The sequence below is a fragment of the Ovis aries genome, chromosome 8 (assembly GCF_016772045.2).
Source record: "Ovis aries strain OAR_USU_Benz2616 breed Rambouillet chromosome 8, ARS-UI_Ramb_v3.0, whole genome shotgun sequence".
In the NCBI taxonomy this organism is placed as follows: Eukaryota; Metazoa; Chordata; class Mammalia; order Artiodactyla; family Bovidae; genus Ovis; species Ovis aries.
This window is the reverse complement of record NC_056061.1, coordinates 30,694,462-30,717,182: the sequence shown is the minus strand read 5'-3', so window position 1 is coordinate 30,717,182 and position 22,721 is coordinate 30,694,462. Positions and strand designations below refer to the sequence as shown.

Genomic DNA, 22,721 nt, shown 5'->3' with positions numbered 1-22,721 from the left:
GTCAAGATTTCACGATTCTATGGCATGGGGCGTGGGTTTGATACTTGGTTAGAAAGTAAGATCCTATATGCCACGTGAAGGAAAGTTACATGCCTCAAAATTGCCTGGACTTAAAAGTCCCCTCCAGGTCCTCCCCACCATTCTATGCAAAACAAAGAACCCTCTTCTAATTATGAAAATCGTTTTGACCTCATGGACTCTGCAAGGGCACTGGGGACCCTCCAGGGACTTCTGGATTGCACTTTGAGAACCACTGCTATAAACAAATAAAACTGAATCAGCCTATAGCACTTAGAAATCATGCAATTTTAAAGTGTTTGTCTCAAGCACAAAATTGCCACTGGTCCACTTCTCATTCATGACAGCCTTATTCTCTCTCCTTAATCATTCTTAGATCACTTCTCTTATTTGACAACAATCCGGTGAGTCTGACAACGGAGTACACAGTTTCACTATGGAATCTCTTGAAAAATCCAGTCAAGTGGAGTGAAAAAGAGAAACAGAGTACTTTATACTTTCTCTAGGCCTTTTTGTGATTAAAAAAATTTTTTTGTTTGTTTTTCTTTAGGTCTTGGGCTTTGTTGACTGTATAAGTATTCTCTTTTTAATGTCTGAAATTTTATTTTAATATCAGGCTTTCTCTTTAGCTTATTTTCTTGGAATGTGCACATATAAATAAGCACATGCCATTTTAATCTGTAATAATGCTCTACTGAGGCCCTTCCTGTAGCCTTTCAGTCATAGCCCACCCTGGTGTCATGCAAGAGCCATCAGATCCCAGGCAGTCCTTAGAATGGGCCTCTTGGTCAGCAATGAAAGTAGTCCATGTTCTATCATATTTTTACAAGTGTAATTACATTTTTATTATCTTAAACATTTCTAGTTTTACTGGTCTTGCCAGCTGGGCTTGAAAATGATTAGTTTTGTAGTTTATAAAAATATATTTTGTTCCTCTAAAAGGGATTAAATAACCATGTGCAGTGAGCAGTGTGAGATATACCATAAACATTTTATTTAGACTAGTTGTTATGTGATGAAAAAACACTATTTATAGATTCAGATAAGATATGTATAGGAACACACAGAACTGATTCAGCTCATTCTGGATAAGTGATTGATCCATTATAATTTCTCTCTCTATTTGAAATTATACTGGGATGGTTTGAATTATGATCTCTTAGCTGAATTCTGGTTCTGTGAACTAGTGTAAAACATAGGTCTGACTCTTGGGCCCTGAGGTTCCCAGGTTGGTGAAAATCTCCTAAGCATATAAATGAGGAGAAACTGAAATGGCAAAATCAGTTAGAGGGGGGGAAAAGCCCTTACCTTTAATAGATTCAAGTTTTAAAATGACTTTGGTATAGATCAAAGTAGATATGTAGATATGTTTCCAAATTGTCAAGTGTGAGGCAAATATGATCTTACTTAAAGGATTATGTGAGGGGAAAAGAGGACTTTCCATGAAGTTTAATTATTTGTTGTGTTTTTGTTCATCTGATTACAGACACTTAGAGGAAGCGTCCAGAATAAAATCAATCCCCGACCTGGAAAAGTAAGATTACTTTCTGTTCCTTGTCTAGAATCATTTTGACCTGACAAAGTGCAACAGCAGCACTTGATACCACTCTCGCTTTCTTAGGTGGTGATATACAGCGAGCCCCACGTCTCAGAGGCATGTATTGAAGTGTTCAGTGACGTGGAGGATTGTAGCGCCTGGAGCCTCTCTCCTGTGATACTAGTAAAAGTCGTTAGAGGATGGTAAGAGTGGCACTTTGTGTTCCTGACTCAGAGCATGTGTGTTTCACATTTTTAATTTTTAACTGTTCGGTCCTCAGTACTTATTTTAAATTATGCCCTTAACAATGTAAAGGGCAGACAATACTAGTCTTAGTGAATACTAAAAGTGTATCTAAGAAAAACATTTTTTAACATTTCTGATTCTAGGAATGATGCATGTTGATGCTAAAGGAATCAGAAAAATGCAGCAGTATAAATTTCTTTTTCTCATTTTTCCCACATAATGTTGGGTTGGACTAATGATCACCAGAGTCTGTAATATACTTTTGATTTTTTAATTTTCCATGAGGTTGCTAAGAATTGTACTACTCATGTTGATAGGCCATGCACTAAGCATGCTGATAGGAATTTTAAAAATTCTATAAGGGAAAACATCTTGGATAACTTTTTAAGTAACAGTTCAGTTAAGGGCTAACCTAAAATTTATTTTCTAACTTTTTGACAGCAGATAGTTTTTGTTAAGTAAAGAAACTAGTGAAAAAAAATTGTTTTACCAGCTTAACTGCTTCAAGGAAATACACAGGAAATTGAATAAAGAAAAGCGGTTTAAAAAAAAAGAAATCACTTACTTGGCATAAATATGAATCTTTGTACCTATTTATAAACTTGTTTAAAAAGAAGATGTAGGGCTGTAGGCATTTATGGTTTAAAAAATTAGTAAGCTTTTCTTTGGGTCTCTCCATTTGATTAAATATGCAGCATTTTCCTTTTAGGCTTTAGATATTTTAATATATTTTTCTGTATATTTAACATATTCATTGGGAAAATACAATTAGCTTTTGTTCTTAAATTTGAAAACTGAAAATTATAATTTTGTTTTTCATGAAATACTGATTCTTCAACTTAGCATCTCTTCTTAGAAGTATGAGCACTTAAGACTACCACTGTCATATATTGTCACGAGGTTTTTATTTAGTGTTTGTATGTTGCTGAGAAGAATACTTTAAATGTGTTTTCTGGGTCATTAAATAAGTATTACATAGTATATTTGAAAGTTGCTTACAGAATAGATCATAAAAATTCTCATCACAGGGAAAAAGATTGTTTAACTGTGAGGTGGTGGGTTTATTAAATAAAGTTACTATGGTGATCATTTTGTAACATACACACACATCTAATGGCCATGTTGTACAGCCAAAACTAATACAGTGTTATGTGTCAATTAGATCTCAATAAAACTGGAAAAATGCTTTCCATTAGCATGCATGTAGTAGTCCTTTGTGTCAGTATATCCATTGATATGGCTCTAGTATATAAGTTACAACCCTCAAAAGTGTTTTTTACATATATAAGAAGAAAAAACATTACAATAAAAGCCCATTTATCTGACATTACTGTTTCCACCAACTGGCAAACTTACTATACTATAGAGCTACTATAAAAATTAGTAGCTTTATAATGTTCATACTGATAGTCAAAAGTTCTGTAAAATCCTGATTGTTGTTTTGTCTTAGTTGCTAAGTCATGTCTTACTCTTTTGCAACTCCATGAACTATAGCCTGCCAGGCTCCTCTGTCCACTGGGATTCTTCAGGCAAAAATATGGAGTGGGCTGCCATTGCCTTCTCCAGGGGATCTTTTTGACCCAGGGATCAAACTTGCGTCTCCTGTTGTATCTCCTGCACTGGCAGGGAGATTTGTTACCACTGAGTTACTGGGGAGAGAATTGGCCCCTAATATATTATTTATAAGGGGTTCCTTGGTGACTCAGATGATAAAGAATCCACCTGCAATATAGGACACCCAGGTTTGATCCCTGGGTCAGGATGATCCCCTGGATAAGGGAATGGCTACCCACTCCAGTATTCTTGCCTGGAGAATTCCATGGACAGAGGAGCCAGGTGGGCTATAGTTGATGGGGTTGCAGAGTTGGACATGACTGAGCAACTAACACACACACACACACACACACGTTCACAGTCACACACACACGTTCACAGTCTCACTCACACACACACACACACACACACACGTTCACAGTCACACTCACACACTCTATTGGCCAGAATATTTGACTAATCAAAATCTCTCTCACCAAGACTGGCTAATAGTTTTGCTGTATTTTATTCTTAGTTGGATTTTGTATGAGAAACCAAATTTTGAAGGGCACTCCATCCCTTTAGAAGAAGGAGAATTGGAACTCTCTGGTCTCTGGGGTATAGAAGATATTTTGGAAAGAAATGAGGATGAGGCAGTGTCGCCTAAGCCCATGGTGATTGGTTCAATCAGACTTGTGGTCCAGGTGGGTAAAATTAGTAAGCTTAATAAAGGCAAACTGGATTTCATCTATTCATTCAGCAAATACTTATTGAATGCTGGATGTGATTCTTTTGAGAGTTTCATTTTGTGATAAAAGTGATTGGGAAAAATATTTTGTGTTTTATGGATAGGTTTTCTATATTGTAAATATTTGTGCATGTTAATTAGAAAAGAAACATTCTAATTAGTCTTTTTTTTTCAGAATAAATCCTGAAATATGAATTTCTCTTTCCTGGCCCCCATTTCCATATGCAAATGTATTTTATTTAATAACCTAGTTTTGATGAACTCTGTAAGAACAGATTTTCCTTTTACTTATCTTTTTGGTTGCTCTGTGAGTTCTTATTACCTTTAGTGGCTTACAGGACTATTTTGAAAGCTAAATAATCCAAAGATAATTCAGTTATTAACTCTGGGATTTCATGTGGGTTTTAAGAAAATGAGTATTTAAGGCCACTTTATGGATTGGATAAACATTTCTTGGTTATTTATTCATTAATGAGGAACTTGAATCAGTTCTTTGTGGCTCTTGGAATTTGATGATTCTTTACCTTTTAAAAATGTAAAAGGTATCTTCCAAGTGAAAAAGCTCCATTTGTGTATTAGACTTGGGTATCAGAGTGCAACAGGGGAAAAAGACATGTTCCAAAATGAGAATGAGTAAGAATGACTAACAGTTTTTGGCAGAAGAAAATGTTATTTCCTGGGTCAACATTTCTGAGTGATTGGTATTCTAAATGATTTATCTCTTAATAATTTTAAGTGCATAATGTGATAGACTTTATGCAAGATGTAACAGACACCATTTTGAAATGTCATAGTGGAATAATTTATCTGCAGTTTTTATTTATTACTCATTATACAGCAATGTTTTAAAATGTCATTCAAATCCTATCTCTCAGGTGGCGTCTCTCCTTCATTTTTCTGAATTCTCTACTCTTTCTTTGACATATTATAATCTGCTTTTTCTGTAATTGTGATCATTATACAAGTACCTGTTGTTTTCCTTTAACACTGACTCTCAATCTCTTTTTTACTCTCTTTGTATCGCTTGCTGATGGTTAAACCCCGACTTGTAACATCTCCCAGTGATTTGCAACTGTGAGAGATATGAGAATCTGGTGGGGTGGGGATTTAGGGTCCAAGAAGGTGGGCTGGGGGAAATGAAGCATGCTGGTACAGAGACCTCCTGTTTTGGCTGATGATAGCAGGCCTCATGCAATTAGTGCTTTTCATGGTATTACATGGTTTGGGGTTTTACTGAGCATCATATCCCACTGATATGATGTGCTTTCAATTATTTTACCTTTCTTCTTCCTATGGTATTTAAGCTTTTTCCCTGTCTTAAATAATGCTTCATGAATGTTTTTGTGCATTTAACAATGTATACATTTTATGGTTCATTTCCTTGCAATAAGTTTTTCAGAATGGTGTCATGTTAAAGAGAAGGAACATTTTTATGGTTCCTAATACATGATGAATTTTTTTTTTAACAGATTGCGTTTATGGTTCCTTGACACATAAAAGTCACAACATATATTCAAGGAAGTCACCTTTTCAGCTCATTAACTTTGTTCCTTTTGTTAATATTTGAAAGAGTTGCCCCTGAACTGACCCAAGTGTTACCATTTTTTCTGTACCTCAGTTCACCTTGCTCTGCAGCATAGAAGAGGTTCAATAAATATTCGATCGGGGCCCAGGCACTCAGCCAGGAGAGGCCTTTTGTAGTGTGTCTCATGGACATGCAGGGCATGGAACAGTGATCAAAGTGCAGAGATTTGTAAATCACCATAAACGTGCACCTTTGCCTTTATGACTTAGACCAAACCCACATCATAGTCAAGGAGTGTTACTGCAGGGGCCCGTGGGCACAAAACAACAGTTGAGGAAGCAGCCACTCTATAGACTAGTGTCTCTGCATATGGATGGTCACAGGAGAGCAAGGAACTAAAACTCAGGTTGCCAAGGAAAGCCAGGCAGGTTTTTCAGTGAAGACAAGGGAAATAATGTTCCAAAACTCTTGAGATGCATTTCTGGTGGTCTTTGCTTGAATGTAATGTTGAGATACAGGACTAATGCAATGTGTATGCCCCAAAAGATCACATATTAGGTCACGAGTGAGAACAGGAAAGGGATAAAGTGGCAGATGATCTGTGCAATGTATGTGTGTATTTAAAGCTTATTTTAATTATTAAAAAAAAGGAATGAAGTGAAGTGAAGTTGCTCAGTTGTGTCCGACTCTTTGCGACCCCATGGACTGTAGCCTATCAGGCTCCTCCATCCATGGGATTCTCCAGGCAAGAGTGCTGGAGTGGATTGCCATTTCCTTCTCCAGGGGACTTTCCTGACCCAGGAATCGAACCTGGGTCTCCTGCATTGCGGGCAGACACCTTACCGCGGGAGCCATCAGGAAAGCAAAAAAAGGAATAATGAGCTTAATGTAGAATTTAATACATGGCATTACTATTATAGATATATACTGTATTCATGTAACTTTTTTTCTCTTTTAGGATTACAGAGTTAGTCAGATTGACTTATTTACGGAACCAGAAGGGTTAGGGCTTCTAAATTCCTACTTTGATGATACCGAAGAAATGCAGGGCTTTGGCATAATGCAGAAGACTTGTTCCATTAAAGTACATTGGGGCACGTGAGTATTTTATTTGCAATACAGGTTTAATGAAGCTCTTTTTTGAGTGTGAAAAGATGACTTCAGATAATCTATCTCTAATTTGTTATCCTGTTAAGTAATTATTGACTAAAAGCTTGTATTATTTTTTATAAGGCACATAAAAATCTGATTTTTTTGGTTACTGTGTTACTATAACTCAGCTTTCTTGTAAATGATAATGATTTCTTGGAGGAAGTGCAGGGAGAAAACTGCATTTTTAATGTGGAGATTTCCTTATCGCAAAGGAACCTGATTCATTCAGAGCTGAGTGCAGATTATACCTTCATGGTAATTCAGAGGAGGTGATTCAAAGTGTGTATGCCCCTGATATTTCATGTGGGATGGAGGCCAACACGCATACTACTTCCTTTAACAGTCACACAATGCTTTCCAAAGCCCCTAGGATGCTGATTTCAAAAATTACAGGAAACTGCAAGAGTGTTTTGAAGGAAGCGGGAATATTTCAGCTAGGGGAGAAATTAGGCTAGAAAGTGCAGGCTGCGGAACTGAAGCTGGTGGCCTCCGCAGTGGAGTGCACAGCCCAGGGCATGTGGCAGGCATGCACCGGAATGCAGGAAGAAGCACTCAAGCTTCTGCGCATTTTATTTAAAGTCTCCTGTTCAGATGTTGTCTTTGTGTATGTTTTCTAATAAGTTTATAGTATATTCAGCAGTTATATATACATAATTTATAAGTATTCATATATTCAGAGACTGCTCAAGAGTTTATATTAATGGAATATGAGTAAGATAATACATATGTAATGAATCCAAAGGTAAATACTACAAGAAACATAAATTATGGAGAGGGACCGTGAAAGTGCTGCTTTAGAGAGTAGTCAGGAAAGTCCCTGGTGACTTTTAAACAGAGATCGGAGGACGTGAGGGAGTCAGCTGTGGGACATCCCGGGGAGGCAGGGTAGAGAAGTGTCCTAGGCTGGAAGCACAGTGTTTGCAAAGCCCTCCAGGGGATGTTTCAGCAATTGAGGGGAGGTCTGGCTGCAATAGAGTGAGCCAGGAGGATTGGTGGTGGAGAGGGCTCATATCATGTCAGACCTTGTAGGACTCCAGAGGGATTTTAGGTGACTCCAAGGAACATAAGAAATCATTGGAGGACTTTAATCTAACTTGTGTTTTAGGAGGATCACTCTAGCTTCTGTGAAAAAGTAAATTGTAAACAGCTAAGAGTAGAAGCAAAGATTTGCAGTTACATAGGCAAAAAGTGTTTTGGTGACTTGGTGTGATGGTAGTGGTAGAAGAACAGTCAGATTCTGGATACATTTTGAAGACAGTACCAACAACATTGGTTGACAGATTTTAGGTGGGTTATGAGGGGCAGAGAAATGTCCAGGGTTTGGGACCACAGCATTTATTGGAATAGAAAAAAACAGGGAGGGGAAGTGAAATCCAGGTGTTTTGTTTTGGAGGTTAAATGGGAGATGCCAACTACCCGTTCAACCATTCAGGTAAGAGGTCAGGAAGGTGACTGGATACATGACACTGGAATCTCAGGTGGTTAGGGAGGCTGGAGATGTAATCTGGAGTCATGGGCATGGAGAAGGTATCTAAACCCCATGCTGGGTGAGATCTCCATGCTTAACCTCACTCATTATCAGAGAAATGCAAATCGAAACCACAAGGAGGTATCTTCTCACACCAGTCAGAGTGGCCATCCTCAAAAAGTCTACAAACAATAAATGCTGGAGAGGATGTGGAGAAAAGAGAACCCTCTTACACTGTTGGTAGGAATGCAAACTGAAATAGCCATGACGGAGAACAGTGCGGAGATTCCTTAAAAAACTGGGAATAGAACTGCCATATCACCGGCAATCCCACTGCTGGGCATACACCCCGAGGAAACCAGAACTGAAAGAGGCACACGTACCCCAGTGTTCATCGCAGCACTGTTCACAATAGCAGGACATGGACGTAACCTAGATGTCCATCGGCAGATGAATGGATAAAGAAGTTGTGGCATGTATACGCAATGGAATATTACTCAGCTATAAAAAGGAACACATTTGAGTCAGTTCTAATGAAGTGAATGAACCTGGAACCTATTATACAGAGTGAAGTAAGTCAGAAAGAGAAAGACCAATACTGTATATAATGTATATATATGGAATTTAGAAAGACAGTACCAACAATTCTACATTCATGGCAGCAAAGGAGACAGAGATGTAAAGAACAGACTTTTGGACTCAGCGGGAGAAGGCAAGGGTGGGATGATTTGAGAGAACACCACTGAAACGTGTATATTGCCATATGTAAAAAAGACAACCAGTGCAAGTTCGACGCATGAAGCAGGGCACCCAAAGCCGGTGCTCTGGGACAACCCAGAGGGATAGGGTGGGGAGGGTTCAGGATGGAGGGACACAGGTATACCCATGGCTGATTCATGTTGATGTATGGCAAAAACCATCACATTATTGTAAGGTAATTATTCTCCAATTAAATAAATTAAAAACAGCAGGAAAGTCATCTGAGCTTTGGGCACTTTTATATTTAGAGATTAGGAAGAAAAGGTGGAATCTAAACAAAAGTTTCTTCATCTCTTGCTGCTTTTGAGTTTTTCAACATCAAAGAGACCTATAAGTCTTTTTTCTCAAAGTATTTAAGGCTGAGAAATATCACTAACTCACTCCAATATTCATCCCTGGAAATTCCATGGACAGAGGAGCCAGGCAGGCTGCAGTCCATGGGATTGGAAAGAGTTGGACATGACTGAGTGACTGAGCTCGCACACACGCATCATATTTTTATCTCCATGTCTAGATGATTTCATGACTCAGGCTTGGGCCATGTGGAAGCGTAACGAGCTACCATTAAATAACATTTCTTACCTTGACAGTGAGTTTAACCTGGTCTTCTTACAGGTGGTAGTTACAAACCAGTCATATTTTACACATTTTGATGGGTTTGCATGGTGGCAGACGCTTTTTTTCTGGTTCTTCATTGCCATCAGGGTAATAGAAAGCTGCTTTAGATGTCAGTTCAGAGTTTGGGCTCACTGAACTCAGTCAGTTTGGTACCAGGTCAGTAGTACTTTTACAGATCTCCAAGGGGAGTCTTGATGGGTTGGGAGAATTCAGCTGATCACAAGTATTCAAGCTGACACTGCCTCTGTTGGTGCAGCAGTCCTGTGAGCTGATGGAGTAGAAGCCTTCGCTGTGCAGGGGTGCTTCTTCAGATTCCATGAGATTTACTCCAGGGCCTGTTCAATCTGCATTAGGCTTTTCTACACGTACACACATTCAGAGTGAAGTGAAGTGAAAGTGGCAGTGTTGTGTCCGACTCTTTGCGACCCCAAGGACTTTTCCATCCATGGAATTCTCCGGCCTAGAATACTGGAGTGGGTAGCCTTTCCCTTCTTGAGGGATCTTCTGAACCCAGGGATCAAACCCAGTGTGTTACTTGCTAATTTCTTATTTGGGAAAATGAGAACTTTCTAACAAAATTTTCCTCTCACATTGTGTTGAGTGTGATTTGTCTTTAAGCAGCTGGCAATGCCAGCACCCATCCTTGCAGAAGTGACAGTGTATCTTATCTTGAGTCTATTTCTAATAAATAAAATTGAGGAATTTTAAGACTTCAAAGGCAGCATAAAGAACATCTGTTCCAACACCATCATTTAGTTAAGGAAGACAGGTTTTGGCCACTTTATCAAGTTGGATTAGTTGTTAGGATTAGTTGTCAGAAGAACAGGTACTAGAATGCAGGTGCTCTGAAGTCAAGGGACATTTTTTTAATAGCCACATATTCTTTGGTCAATGCTAACATGAAATACTTGATACATAAAAATATATGTAGGTATGTGAACTATGAAGCCTAGTAATCAAACAAGCCCCTCATCACGCAACTGAGAACCTCACCATTACCAACATTGCTGCAGCACCCAGCATAGCCCACCTGTGCACCCCCCCCAACTTCTCCACATGTGCGATCCCTCTCTGGAATTTTGTGTGTTTCTCAGCCCCTTGTTTTGTAGTGTCACCATATAGTATCTGTCCTTGCACTATTTTTAAATTTATAAAAATGCTTTTGAAATTTATAAAAATGTTATTAAACTTTTAAAATAAGGAACTGTGGCTTGTTCCTTTTTCTCCACATTGTTTCTGAGAGTCCCCACATTGATGAGTATATGTATACTTATTCTTTTTCATTGTTATTTAAGAGTCACTGCATATATTTCCTTATGGAGTATACTGAAGCCCAGCTTTTTATTATGAAAGTTTTCAGACATAAGCACGAAAGTAGAAAGGGTAGCAAACACCCATATACCCTCCACTTTGATTCAGTAATTGTTAACATTTGCCATGTTTGCTTGATCTTTTTTTCTGAGCACTTGAAAGTAAGTTGCAGGTATTGTGACCCTTCATTCCTATAAGCTTCATCCCATCTCTTCTATAATGACATTTTCCTACAAAGCTACCATTATCACACCTGAGAAATTTTCAGTATGGCCATGATGATATCTACCCAATAGTCCATAAACAAAATTTCCCCATTGTTTCAGGAATGTCTTTTATAGATGTTTTTAATTAGTATCCAAGCAAGGTTCATATATTTGGTTGTCCTATCTCTTTGAAAAGTCTCTCTTAATCTCTTGAATACCCCCATCTTTGTTTCCCATGCCATTGACGTTTTTGAAGAATTTAGGTCAGCTGCTTAGTGTATGTGCCATAGTCTGGATTTTCTGAGTGCTTCTTCATGGTATCATTTAACTTGGTCTTCTGTCACCTGAAATTTCTATATACAGGCAGTTAGGTCTTCATGTATAATCAGATGTAGATGGAAGGGTTTTGTCAAGGATGTTACTTCTATGGGTAGGGACACATACTCATGCTGTGTTAATCAAACCAAGTTTGATTGCTCGGTTACACTGATGCTTCCCACCCCTCTCCATTGTAAAGGTACCAGTCCCCCCTTGAGATTCAGAGCCTGCTCTTGTTTGAATAACCTCAAAGCTGGCATATTCATATTTAAATCTTCTGACTATCCCCTTGGTTGCTATATGTAGCCAACATTCATGTGCAGCCATATCTAGAGAATAAGACAGGATCCAACTGGAAGAACTGTTTTTGGTTTAAGAGCAAGTGAACAAGATAAGAACGGTTTTTCTTGTCTGATTCAGAGGGTGTTTCTGAAAGAGTAATTACATGAATGATTTTCATGAATGTATGGATGACCATTGTTATTAGTTCAACATTAGTTCAACAGTATTCCTCTGTATGTATACACTTTTTTTTAAATAAAAATATGTTTATTCACTTATTTATGGCTGTGCTGGATCTTTGTTGCTTGCAGGCTTTTCTCTAGTTGTGGTTCCAGGGCTTCTCATTGCACTGGCTTCTCTTGTTGCAGAGCACAGGCTCTAGGGCACGTGGCTCAGCAGTTGTGGTTCCTGGGCTCTGGAGCACAGGCTCAGCAGTTGTGGCACACAGGCTTAGTTGCTGTGCGGCCATATGGGATCTTCTCAGATCAGGGATCGAACCTGCGTCTCTTGCATTAGCAGGCAGATTCTTTACTACTGACACCAGGGAAGCCACATTTGTTATTGTTTTTTTAAACTCATACTTTATAGACATACGGAGAAGGCAATGGCACCCCACTCCAGTACTCTTGCCTGGAAAATCCCATGGATGGAGGAGCCTGGTAGGCTGCAGTCCATGGGGTCGCTAAGAGTCGGACACGACTGAGTGACTTGACTTTCACTTTTCACTTTCGTGCATTGGAGAAGGAAATGGCAACCCACTCCAGTATTCTTGCCTAGAGAATCCCAGGGATGGGGGAGCCTGGTGGGCTACCGTCTATGGGGTTGCACAGAGTCGGACACAACTGAAGTGACTTAGCAGCAGCAGCAGCAGCATAGATATACAGTTTATTCATAATATAGGCAAAGGCTGAATACATGAGAAAATAAAAGAAAATGAAATAACACTGCCTGAAGGTAGTTGATCTCCTGATGGCCTTGTGAATAATGTATCTTGTTGGAATCGAATTTAGGAAAGGATCACACTCTGTATATGAGTTTTCAGATTCCAAAGTCCACCCACATTCACAAATGTCTATTTGAGTTCCCCACCAGGCCCTCAGCATTTACTGAGGAAGTTCCCCAGCAGGCCCTCAGAATTCACTATTTGCAGAACAGCAGTCTTCAGGTGTGCCAGTTTATGTGTTCAGGTTTTTTGACAAAGCCCTCTTTATCCCAGATTACCTTCCTTATATAAGTGTTAACATGACTAAGCTATATGCTTCAAGGAAAATGAGATGTTTAGTAGCAGATGAATACATACCCTTAGAACGCAAACCATAGAAGAAAAGGCTTAATGAAAGAGTACTTCAGTAAGCACCATGTTGGAATCTCAGAATCACTTGTTGATGAGCCATTGTCTGTGTTTATAAAAAATTCAGACTGTTCATTTGTGAAGAGTCAGACCTCAAGGCCCTTGGCTTGTTATTGGCCAAATAGCACACTTTATAATAAACTGCTGTTATTTAGCTAGGGCATGAAATCAGTGTGTGATGTGCCTTTTGAGAGCTTGGGGCTCCAAAAAAAAGATGTAGTGCATTCTCTTTTTTTAATTTATTTTTAATTGGAGAATAATTCTTTACAATGATGTGTTGGTCTCTGCCCTACAACAGCGTGAATCAGCCGGAAGTATACATGTGTTCCCTCCCTCTTGAACCTCCCTCTCAGCCCTGCACCCCATCCCACCCCTCTAGGTTGTCTCAGAGTACTGGGATGAGCTCCCTGTGTCATACAGCAATTTCCCACCTACCTGCTTTACATACGGTAAAGAATGTGTCCACGCTAGGCTCTTAATTTGTCCCGCCCCCTCCTTCCCCGCTGGGCCCACAAGTCTGTTCTCTGTCTGCATTTCTGTTCCTGCCTTCCTGCTGCCTCCCAGTCGTCTCTGTAACCATTATGCTGACTTTTAACACTGTGGATTAGTTTTGATTCCCCCACCCACACACCACACACAGCCTCTCAACATTGTGTGTGTGTATGTGTGTGTTGGTAGGTCTCCAGTAGGATTTTGACTATAAATCCCTGTATAATTAGTAAGTCTAAAGAAGTTACTGATTTATCCAGGACAATCTGTAACAGAAACTATCACCAAAAATGTGCCCTTGGGCCAAAATTGTGAACAAGAGAAAAGCAAAGAGGGGAGAATCAGAATCATTTTGTAGGTAAAAGATTACCTTTACAGCCAGCTTCCTCTTGTGGCCTGTGCTCTGGGGAACTTGGCACAGGTAGCCCAGCTAGGATGCTTTAGCAAGACTAATAAAGAATTGGTGAGTATAAGTGATCACCAAGAATTCCACATTTGCTTGTCAAGAGGGTATATTACCATCTCTTTTATAAAGAAGTCACTTCTCCAGCAACAGCAACTTCACCAGAACCCTCCAAGGAACCAAGAAATTGATAAGACTGCACAGTCTTTAGGGACAGTTCATGTGAGGTATGGTTTTCTGGTTTCCTGGTTTCTAGCACATTAGAGGAGGGTGAGGCTTCTGGTTGCCTGACCACAGCAGACGTGACAGCTGACAAGCATGATAGAAAGGTGTGGCATTGAAAAACCATAAAAATCAATTCCAAGGACTCAAAAAGCATTGGGCCTGGGAACAAGCAATCTTTAGACTTTGAGAGCCCCCACAGACATCACTGTGCATTAAGTCATGCTCCCAGTCATGATCCTGAGCGTCTGTGAAAGCAGAAATTATGTTCAGTGCACTCTCTGGAATGAGAAAGACTGTTGTTCAAGAATGACTAGGAGCTTGGTTTTGGGGTCAGCTTGAATCAGCCCTGCATTTAGTACTTGTAGCTGTGTGGCCTTGGGCAATTTAACTTCACCTGTAAAATGGGGACTGTGTATTTTACTTGTAGCATTGTTGTTAAGGATAAGATGGAATTCCTTGTAAGCTCTAGATATTTGTTAGCTGTTCCTAATTTTTGATACTATGACAGATGATTAGGTAGAACATCCTATTTTTGGTTACAAATGAGATATAACCTATTAAAGTGTAAAATCCCCTGGCTGGAGCCTCTCTGAATACATACACAGTGCAAAAGATAACTACTTTTATTACTTGGAAGTAACAGACATTTAAACTTTGAAATAGTTCATAATAGAAAGTAAAATCAGTGGACAAAGCTAGCCAAGCCAAGGAAACAAATAAAAGCTCAAGAGATGCATATAATGGCCTATTCCTCCTGGAGCCAAACTTTGCTCTACTAAGTGCATCCATACATCATCCAGACCCACATCCTCCCCTGTTCTGGTCCTCCCTCATCTGTGGGGTGCAGTGTTCCACTGATAGAAATGATGAATTGTCTGCTTCTTCCTTGGTACTTCTTTAGATGGCTGATTTATGAAGAGCCTGGATTTCAGGGTGTCCCTTTTATCCTGGAACCTGGTGAATACCCTGACTTATCCTTCTGGGATACAGAGGAGGCATACATTGGATCCATGCGGCCACTGAAAATGGTAACGATGGAATCTGATCATGTGTTCTTAGAGTCAGTAATTCTTTGCTTGACTTTGATAATTCATGGGATGTGACTTTAAAGCAATAAAGCAGAGTTTTAAAAGATAAATATGTAGAGGATGGGACTTATTGCTAGATAGAAATAGTAGAAAGGATAACTTGATAGTTGCTACAGATGGAAAAAAAATGTGGATAAGTCCATAGGTGTTCTTGGCCATGCAGAGGCACTGATGTGTGTGCACAGCTCAGCCCAGGGCAGATGTGAGAAGTGAGAAAGTGAAGAGTTAAATCAGGAGGACAGACAAAGTCCAGCTTGTAGGTGTTAGAGAAAGGGGATGATTAGGAGAGCATCACGATAAGTCAGGGCTTCCCTGGTGACTCAGATGGTAAAGAATCCACCTGTAATGTGGGAGACCTGGGTTCGATCCCTGGGTTGGGAAGATCCCCTGGTGAAGAGAATGGTAACCTACTCCAGTATTCTTGTCTGGAGGATCCCCATGGGCAGAAGAGTCTGGTGGGCTATAGTTCATGGGGTTGCAAAGGGTTGGACACGACTGAGTGACCGAGCACAGCATAGCACAATAAGTCAGGTGGATCTTAAAAACCAAGCAGGATTATTTTAGATGGCGATGTCAGAGTTAGACTGCATGAGCCAGGTCAGAGCTGGGAAAGGGTAGGGCTTGCTGAGGACCAGCTTGCTGTAATGACAGGAGGCCAGGCTGGGTGACTGCACTGGGGGCCCTGGAGTCATGTCCAGGTGAGTGTTGTCCTCCAAAGCCCTCCCCTTAGGAAGGATCCCGTGCTTCCTTCCCCTGTATTTTGCCTGGTTCTCTGTTTCTTCTGCGAGACTCTAAGCCTTGGAAGTCTCCAAGATGCACCTGTTTTGACTTCATGTTGAGCTGTGTCATAGGAGGTGTTCACTAAACACGTACAGCATGAGTGAGGCGCCTGTTACAGACATGTTCTTGAAATTCCACTTTGTGGTTGTCTTCTGAGTCAGTTGGACACAAATTAGAAAGTTAGGAAGATAATTTTTTATCTTAATTTTATCCCTCCTGCCACAGGTTGTGGCTTAATTATCTAAATGTCTGCTTGTCTTCATGCAAATAATTCTGGGCTTTTTTTCTAAAATTAAATCCTCTTTCGAAGGGTAAAGTTTTGTAAGTTTTCTGAATATGTAAAAGAATTGCCTCAAGTTTTGAAGGCAGTTTTTAATGATGACCTACAGAGTTGTAAAGTTCACAGAATTCGAAAAGGATCCCTTTTGAAAAGGATACCTAGTTGATTGTATGATCCCTGGTTTGTTGATTAAAATCAGCCACATTCCTTTATAATTATAGTTCATTTGCTGTATTCGAGATCTTTGGTTATACTTTTTCACTTATATATGTAACAATCTTAAAAAAAAAAAAAAAAAAGCCTTCCGACTTTCCCACTGCTGATTTAAACTCTTACCTTATTTAATACTTCTGTGTGACACCTCTTCTATGATTTTAGTAAGATTTTTGGATTAAAATTTCTTTATTCTAAACATATAGCAACCCTCATAGACCCATCCTCTATGGGATGTTTTAAATTTATCTAAGAGTTTACCTAATTATTTCAGGAGCCCTTCAGATCATATTGTGAACCTGAGTGAACTTCAACAGCTTTGTAAGCCAGAGGTTGCAAAATCAAATGCCTCCAGGGCCAGGCAGCAAATAGGCGTGAACAGGCTGATCCGGGAGCTGAAGCCCGGAAAAGGTGGAGACGGGCAAAGTGGAGCTGGTATCCCTGCTGGAGGGCGAGCCCAGTGCAGGGTTAATAAACACAGAAGGTGAGGGTTGCTGCCTGTGAGAATCTGAGTCTAGAGATGTAAAATCTTAGACTGCTTTTTAAGAGAAGTGAGAAATAGGCCTTTTGGGGAGAAGTTTACTGAGTTTAAAAAACAACCACCAAACACCTATTTGGTTAAAAAGCACAGATACCATGCAGATTCAGCTTGTAGACCGCCTCTGTGAGACTTCCTCATATCTTCCCTGCATTTTTCGCAATTTTAGAACTGTCTCCACATCAGTTAAACAAACCAGAATGTAGTTGCTCTGTGTGGTTCCGTGGCTTATCACTGACTGCCATGGGTAATAGCAAATGGTAACTTATCAGCGACAAGCCACTATTCTTATAATATCATTTTTCTTTTCAGGGTGGCCGTAAAGTTGAATTCCCTACAGATCCTAAGGTAAGGTACATTTTTAAAGAATTTTACTCCCATTCCATCTTCATGAAGATAATACTTGCATGATTTTATGTATTACTTCCATGAGACATAACTGCAGTCAGCGGGAGTTGCCCAGCTTATGCATGCCATCCCCTTCAGGTGGAAGGCAATGCTGACCACACGCGTTAGCACGAACAGTGTGTGCAGCCACGGCTCAGAAGGCTCACTGCTGTATTAAGCTGTAATTTGCAGTTGTATTTACTAACTGCAGGGCCTGTTGCTACTTGTCTGAAAGGAAAAACCTTACTTTTCAAAACAAGTTCTCCCTACCCTAAAATTCTCCTTCTGCTAGTTCTGCTTTGCACATCTGTGACACACAGTTTGATCTACAGTGTGTTTCATTTTTAAAACAACGATACTTTGGTTCGTTAGTTTGGCCTGAGAAAAATTCTAAATATCAGTTTTAGACATTGAACAAAAACCAATTGTGCACCTGTCTTTTGAACCTTGGCTTTAGGCTATACCACAGCAGGAGAAAAATTCTGATTTTTAAAATTATATTACAAGATACTTTTATTTAGTTAATTTAAAAATGTGATTATAAAATTTGTGTTCCAGGACTTACTGATATTAAGTGACTGATTTAGTGCTTAGCTATTGAGATATTTAACTTCTTACAACCTCCTGGCATATCTTATTTCTATTATAGGTAGTTATTTATGAAAAGCCTTTCTTTGAAGGAAAATGTATGGAGCTAGAAACAGAGATGGGTAGGTTTATCATGGAAGGAGGTGAAACAGAAGAAACCACTGGAGATGAACATATGTCCTTTGTATCAGTGGGATCTATGAAAGTTCTACGAGGCATGTAAGTAGACAGGAGTGACCTGTAAGGATTCCTTTTTATTCCCTTTAATAACATTAAAAACATGGTCTCTCTCCCCCAAAGATAGCATTCCAGATTGCAGGGTGGAGTGAATAAACATGTTTTCTTCAGCTAGTTGTGACCTGGATTTGATGGGCTGATTTGGGATCAGTCAGCTGGGCAAGGCTGATAAATTGGGCCATCTAGATTGATCAAATCTACAATCTTGTTTATTGATATTATGCTCCAAATGATTGAACTGTTAGTTTGCTTTCTATTTTTTAGGATCATATTCTGTACTTTATAGAGCTTACATATTTTCTTTAAAGTTTACACTTGAAAATGGCTTATAAATAGCCCAAAATATACAATATATTAATTATTATTGGAAGAAAGTTCATCCAGTTTTATTTGTTAATGTTCTTTTGAGTCAGTTCTTAAACACACTTAGACAAACATGTACACATACATGCTGGGCTCCCTATAATCCTTTAAGGAACATTGGTATATACTTCTTAGGTTAATTTCTTGGTGAAGTGAAGTGAAAGTTGCTCAGTCATGTCTGACTCTTTGTGACTCCATGGACTGTGGCCCACCTGGCTCCTCTGTCCATGGAATTCTCCAGGCAAGAATACTGGAGTGGGTTGCCATTCCCTTCTCCAGGGGAATCTTCCTGACCCAGGGATTGAACCCGGGTCTCCTACGTCGCAGGCAGATTCTTTATCATCTGAGCCACCAGGGAGGCCATTCTACTAATCTCTTAAATGCTAGGGAAGAATTCCAGTAGTCATAATGCATGGGTCCATGTCTAGCTCTATAGCTATTTACATTTGTCAGTGACACTGATATTTTAACTACTGAAAATTTCTACTCTTTCATGTTCTTTCTGTTGTAGTTGGGTTGCTTATGAGAAGCCTGGCTTTACAGGTCATCAGTATTTGCTTGAAGAAGGAGAATACAAGGACTGGAATGACTGGGGAGGCTACAGTGGAGAACTGCAGTCTTTACGACCTATATTAGGTGTAAGTTACAGAAAAGCTAATGGGTAATACTTGGGCGTTTTTGAGTAATAATTGGCTAGTCTTTGAATTTTGAATTTTTTTTTCTCAACAGGATTTTTCAAATGCTCACATGATAATGTACAGTGAAAAAAACTTTGGATCCAAAGGTTCCAGTATTGATGTATTAGGAATTGTTGCTAATTTAAAGGAGACGGGATACGGAGTGAAGACACAGTCTATTAATGTACTGAGTGGAGTGTAAGTGAAATAACCCAAAGGGGATTTTAATAGTGAGCTTCACTTTGATTTGTGTTAAAGTAATGGAGTCTTTGACCCAGAGTAGACACTCAATAAGTACATATCTCAAAAATGAAACATTAAATTAGCCATTTAATACTGCTACAATATTTTTATAACTGCTTTTTAAAATCTTTCTTATATAGTATCTTTTATATGTAATATAATATTGGAGCAGAATTTGAGTTGCATTATGAAATCTATAGATTCACTTCCCTTGTCATTCTTCATGAAAAGAACTCATGAATTTCTTAGGATCAGACACAAATAGTAGTGATTTAACATTAGAAACCTGAAGTTGGGACAAAGTCCCATTTGATTTTCTTATGGTCCTACACCTGCTCTATTATATTTCCTATTATTTTTTTCTTCCAGTTATATTAAGATGTAGTTGATATACAGCACTCTGTAAGTTTAAGATGTGCAGTGTAATGGCATATTCATCATGAAATGATACCAGAATAAGTTCCGTGAACATCATCTCATAGATACAAAATAGAAGAAGAAGAAAAAATGTTTCCCTTGTGAGGAGAACTCTTAGGATTTACTCTCTTAACAATTTTCATATATAGCACAGAATTAATTATATTAATCATGCTCTACATCATATCCCCAGTATTTATCTGTATTATAACTGGAAGTTTATGCTTTTTGATCATCTTCATCCAACTCCCCCCACTCCCCCGCTCTGTAACCACAAATCCGATCTCTTGTTCTATGAGTTTGTTTGTTGTTTTTGAAGTACAGTTGACTTACAGCAGTATGTCAGTTCATGGAACACAACATAGTGCTTTCATATTTCTGTGCATTTCAGAATGACCACCATGAAAAGTCTGGTTACCGTCTGTCACCATACCAAAATACTGCGTGATTATTGATAATATTCCTGATGTTGTACGTTTCATTCCTATGACTCATTTATTTTGTAAATGGAAGTGTGTGCCTCTTAATTTCCCTCGCCTATTTCACTCATCCTCCCACCTCCCTCCACTCTGGCAGCCACCTGTTCTCCGTATCTACGACGGTTTTCTGTTTTGTTTGTTCCTTTTGTTCTTAGATTCCACATATAAATATGTGGTATTTGTCTATTTCACCTAGCATAATACCCTCTCAGTTCTCCCATGTTGGGCAAATAGCAAAATTTCATTCCTTTTTACGGTGGATTACTATCCGTTGTGTGTGTGTATGTGTATACACACTACATCTATCTATGTTAGATATATAGGTTGCTTCTATGTCTTGGATATGGAATGCAGCAGTGAATAGAGGGGTCCTTGTATCTTTTTGACTTAGTGTTTTTGTTTTCTTTGGAAGAATACCCAGAAATGGAATCGCTGCATTGTGTAGTGCTATTTTTAACTTTTTGAGGAACCCATGTTGTTCTCCATAGTTACTGCACCAATTTATATTCCTACCAACAGTGCACAAGGGTTCCCTTTTCTCTACATCCTTGCCAACACTTGTTATATGTTGCCTTTTTGACGGTAGCCATTCTGACAGGTGTGAGACTATATCTCATTGTGAGTTTGATTTGCATTTTCCTGATGATTAGTTATGTTGAATATATTTTCAAGTGCCTACTGGCTAACTGTAGGTCCTTTTGGAAAAATGCCTGTTTAGGTCCTCTGGCTATATTTTAATCAGATGGTTTGATTTTTGGTGTTGAGTTGTATGAGTCCTTTGTTATTTTGGCTATTAACCCTTTATCAGATACGTTGTTTGCAAATTTCTTCTCCTATTCAGCAGGTGCCTTTTGATTGGTTGGTGGTTCCCTTTGATGTACAAAAAGCTTTTTTGATGTAGTTTGTAGTTTGATGTAGTCCCTTTTGTTTATTTTTGTTCTGTTTCCCTTGCCTGAGGAGACATATCCAAAAAAATATTGCTAAGACATGTCAAAGAGCATACTGCCTGTTTCCTCTAGGAGTTTTATGGTTTCAGATCTTAAATGTAAGTCTTTAATCTACTTTGGGTTTATTTTTTATATGGTGTGAGAAAGTAGTCCAATTTGATTCTTTTCTATGTAGCTGTTGAATTTTCCCTGCACGATTTATTGAAGAGTCTTTTCCCCTTTGTATTAATATACTATTGCCTCCTCTGTTATAAATTAACCATATAGGTGGGTTCATTTATGGGCTTTTATTTTAACATAAAAAATAATTGTTTCAGTGTACCTGGAATTTGCTACTGAGTGCTTTACTAATGCTGAAGTAAGTTTTTATTGAAAGATGACTAGTCAAGACTCCTTGGGATGCAAGTGGCTACAAGTCAAACTAAAATGGCATAAGTGATAAAAATGTAATATATTGGCATGCATAACTGAAAAGTCCTGATGGTACAGGGGTTTAGACACTGTATGAGAACTTGATCTCCATCTCTTGACTGGGCTTTTGCTATGCTGGCTTTACTTTAGGCAGGTCTTTTCGTTACCAAGTTCAGGGTCATACTGCTCGCCATACTATAGGCCAAAAAATCTAGAGACGAGGTATTAGGGCAAGAAATAGTGACTTTTTTGGAAAGCCAGAGGACTGAGACTAGTCTTCGACTTGTGTCCTGAAGAGCCATCTTGCTGGGGTTTGGATGCTAGTTTCTTTTATAGAACATAGAAGGGGAAGTGAAGCAGTAAAAAGGACAATAAATTGTTGCAATTATTCCCTGGGATGTGGAATACAGACTCCTCAGGGGATGTGTTAATTTTTACTTTCCTGCAGTTAGGTGGGCCTGGTCAGGATATTTCCTGTGAGCTCAACAAAAAGTATTCTAGGTTAACACTTGGGTGTGGCAGGCAGGGTTCCCAGAAGTTGGCCATTATGTTTAAGCTATGGCAGCATCCCTTTAGTGATTAACTTGCAGCAAAAGCAATAGAGAACACAAAGGCTAAGGTGGAATAAATGGATTAAATATGGAGTCACATTTGTTCTACCCTGGTGCCTTAGCAATATAAAGAATCCACCTGCCGAGACACAAGAGATAGGGGTTTGATCCTTGGTTTGGAAAGATCCCCTGGAGTAGGCAATGGCAACGCATTCCAGCATTCTTGCCTGGAAAATCCTATGGACAGAGGAGCCTGGCAGGCTCCAGTCCATGGGGTCGTAAATAGTCGGACACAACTTAGTGACTAAACAGCGAGAACAAAGCGCATTTTCT

General features: G+C 39.1%; 1 protein-coding gene across 2 annotated transcripts in view; it reads left to right on the top strand.

Annotated features, from left to right (window-relative positions):
• The window catches only part of CRYBG1 (crystallin beta-gamma domain containing 1), a 225,633-nt gene that overhangs the window by 182,847 nt on the left and 20,065 nt on the right, over positions 1-22,721 (top strand). For both annotated transcript variants that reach the window (XM_060419523.1, XM_027972398.3), the window contains exons 5-13: positions 1,505-1,552; positions 1,640-1,758; positions 3,870-4,038; positions 6,566-6,705; positions 15,091-15,217; positions 17,401-17,436; positions 18,125-18,282; positions 19,175-19,301; positions 19,393-19,538. In XM_060419523.1, coding sequence (XP_060275506.1) covers positions 1,505-1,552; positions 1,640-1,758; positions 3,870-4,038; positions 6,566-6,705; positions 15,091-15,217; positions 17,401-17,436; positions 18,125-18,282; positions 19,175-19,301; positions 19,393-19,538 — 1,070 coding nt within the window. The remainder of the gene's footprint in view (positions 1-1,504; positions 1,553-1,639; positions 1,759-3,869; positions 4,039-6,565; positions 6,706-15,090; positions 15,218-17,400; positions 17,437-18,124; positions 18,283-19,174; positions 19,302-19,392; positions 19,539-22,721) is intronic.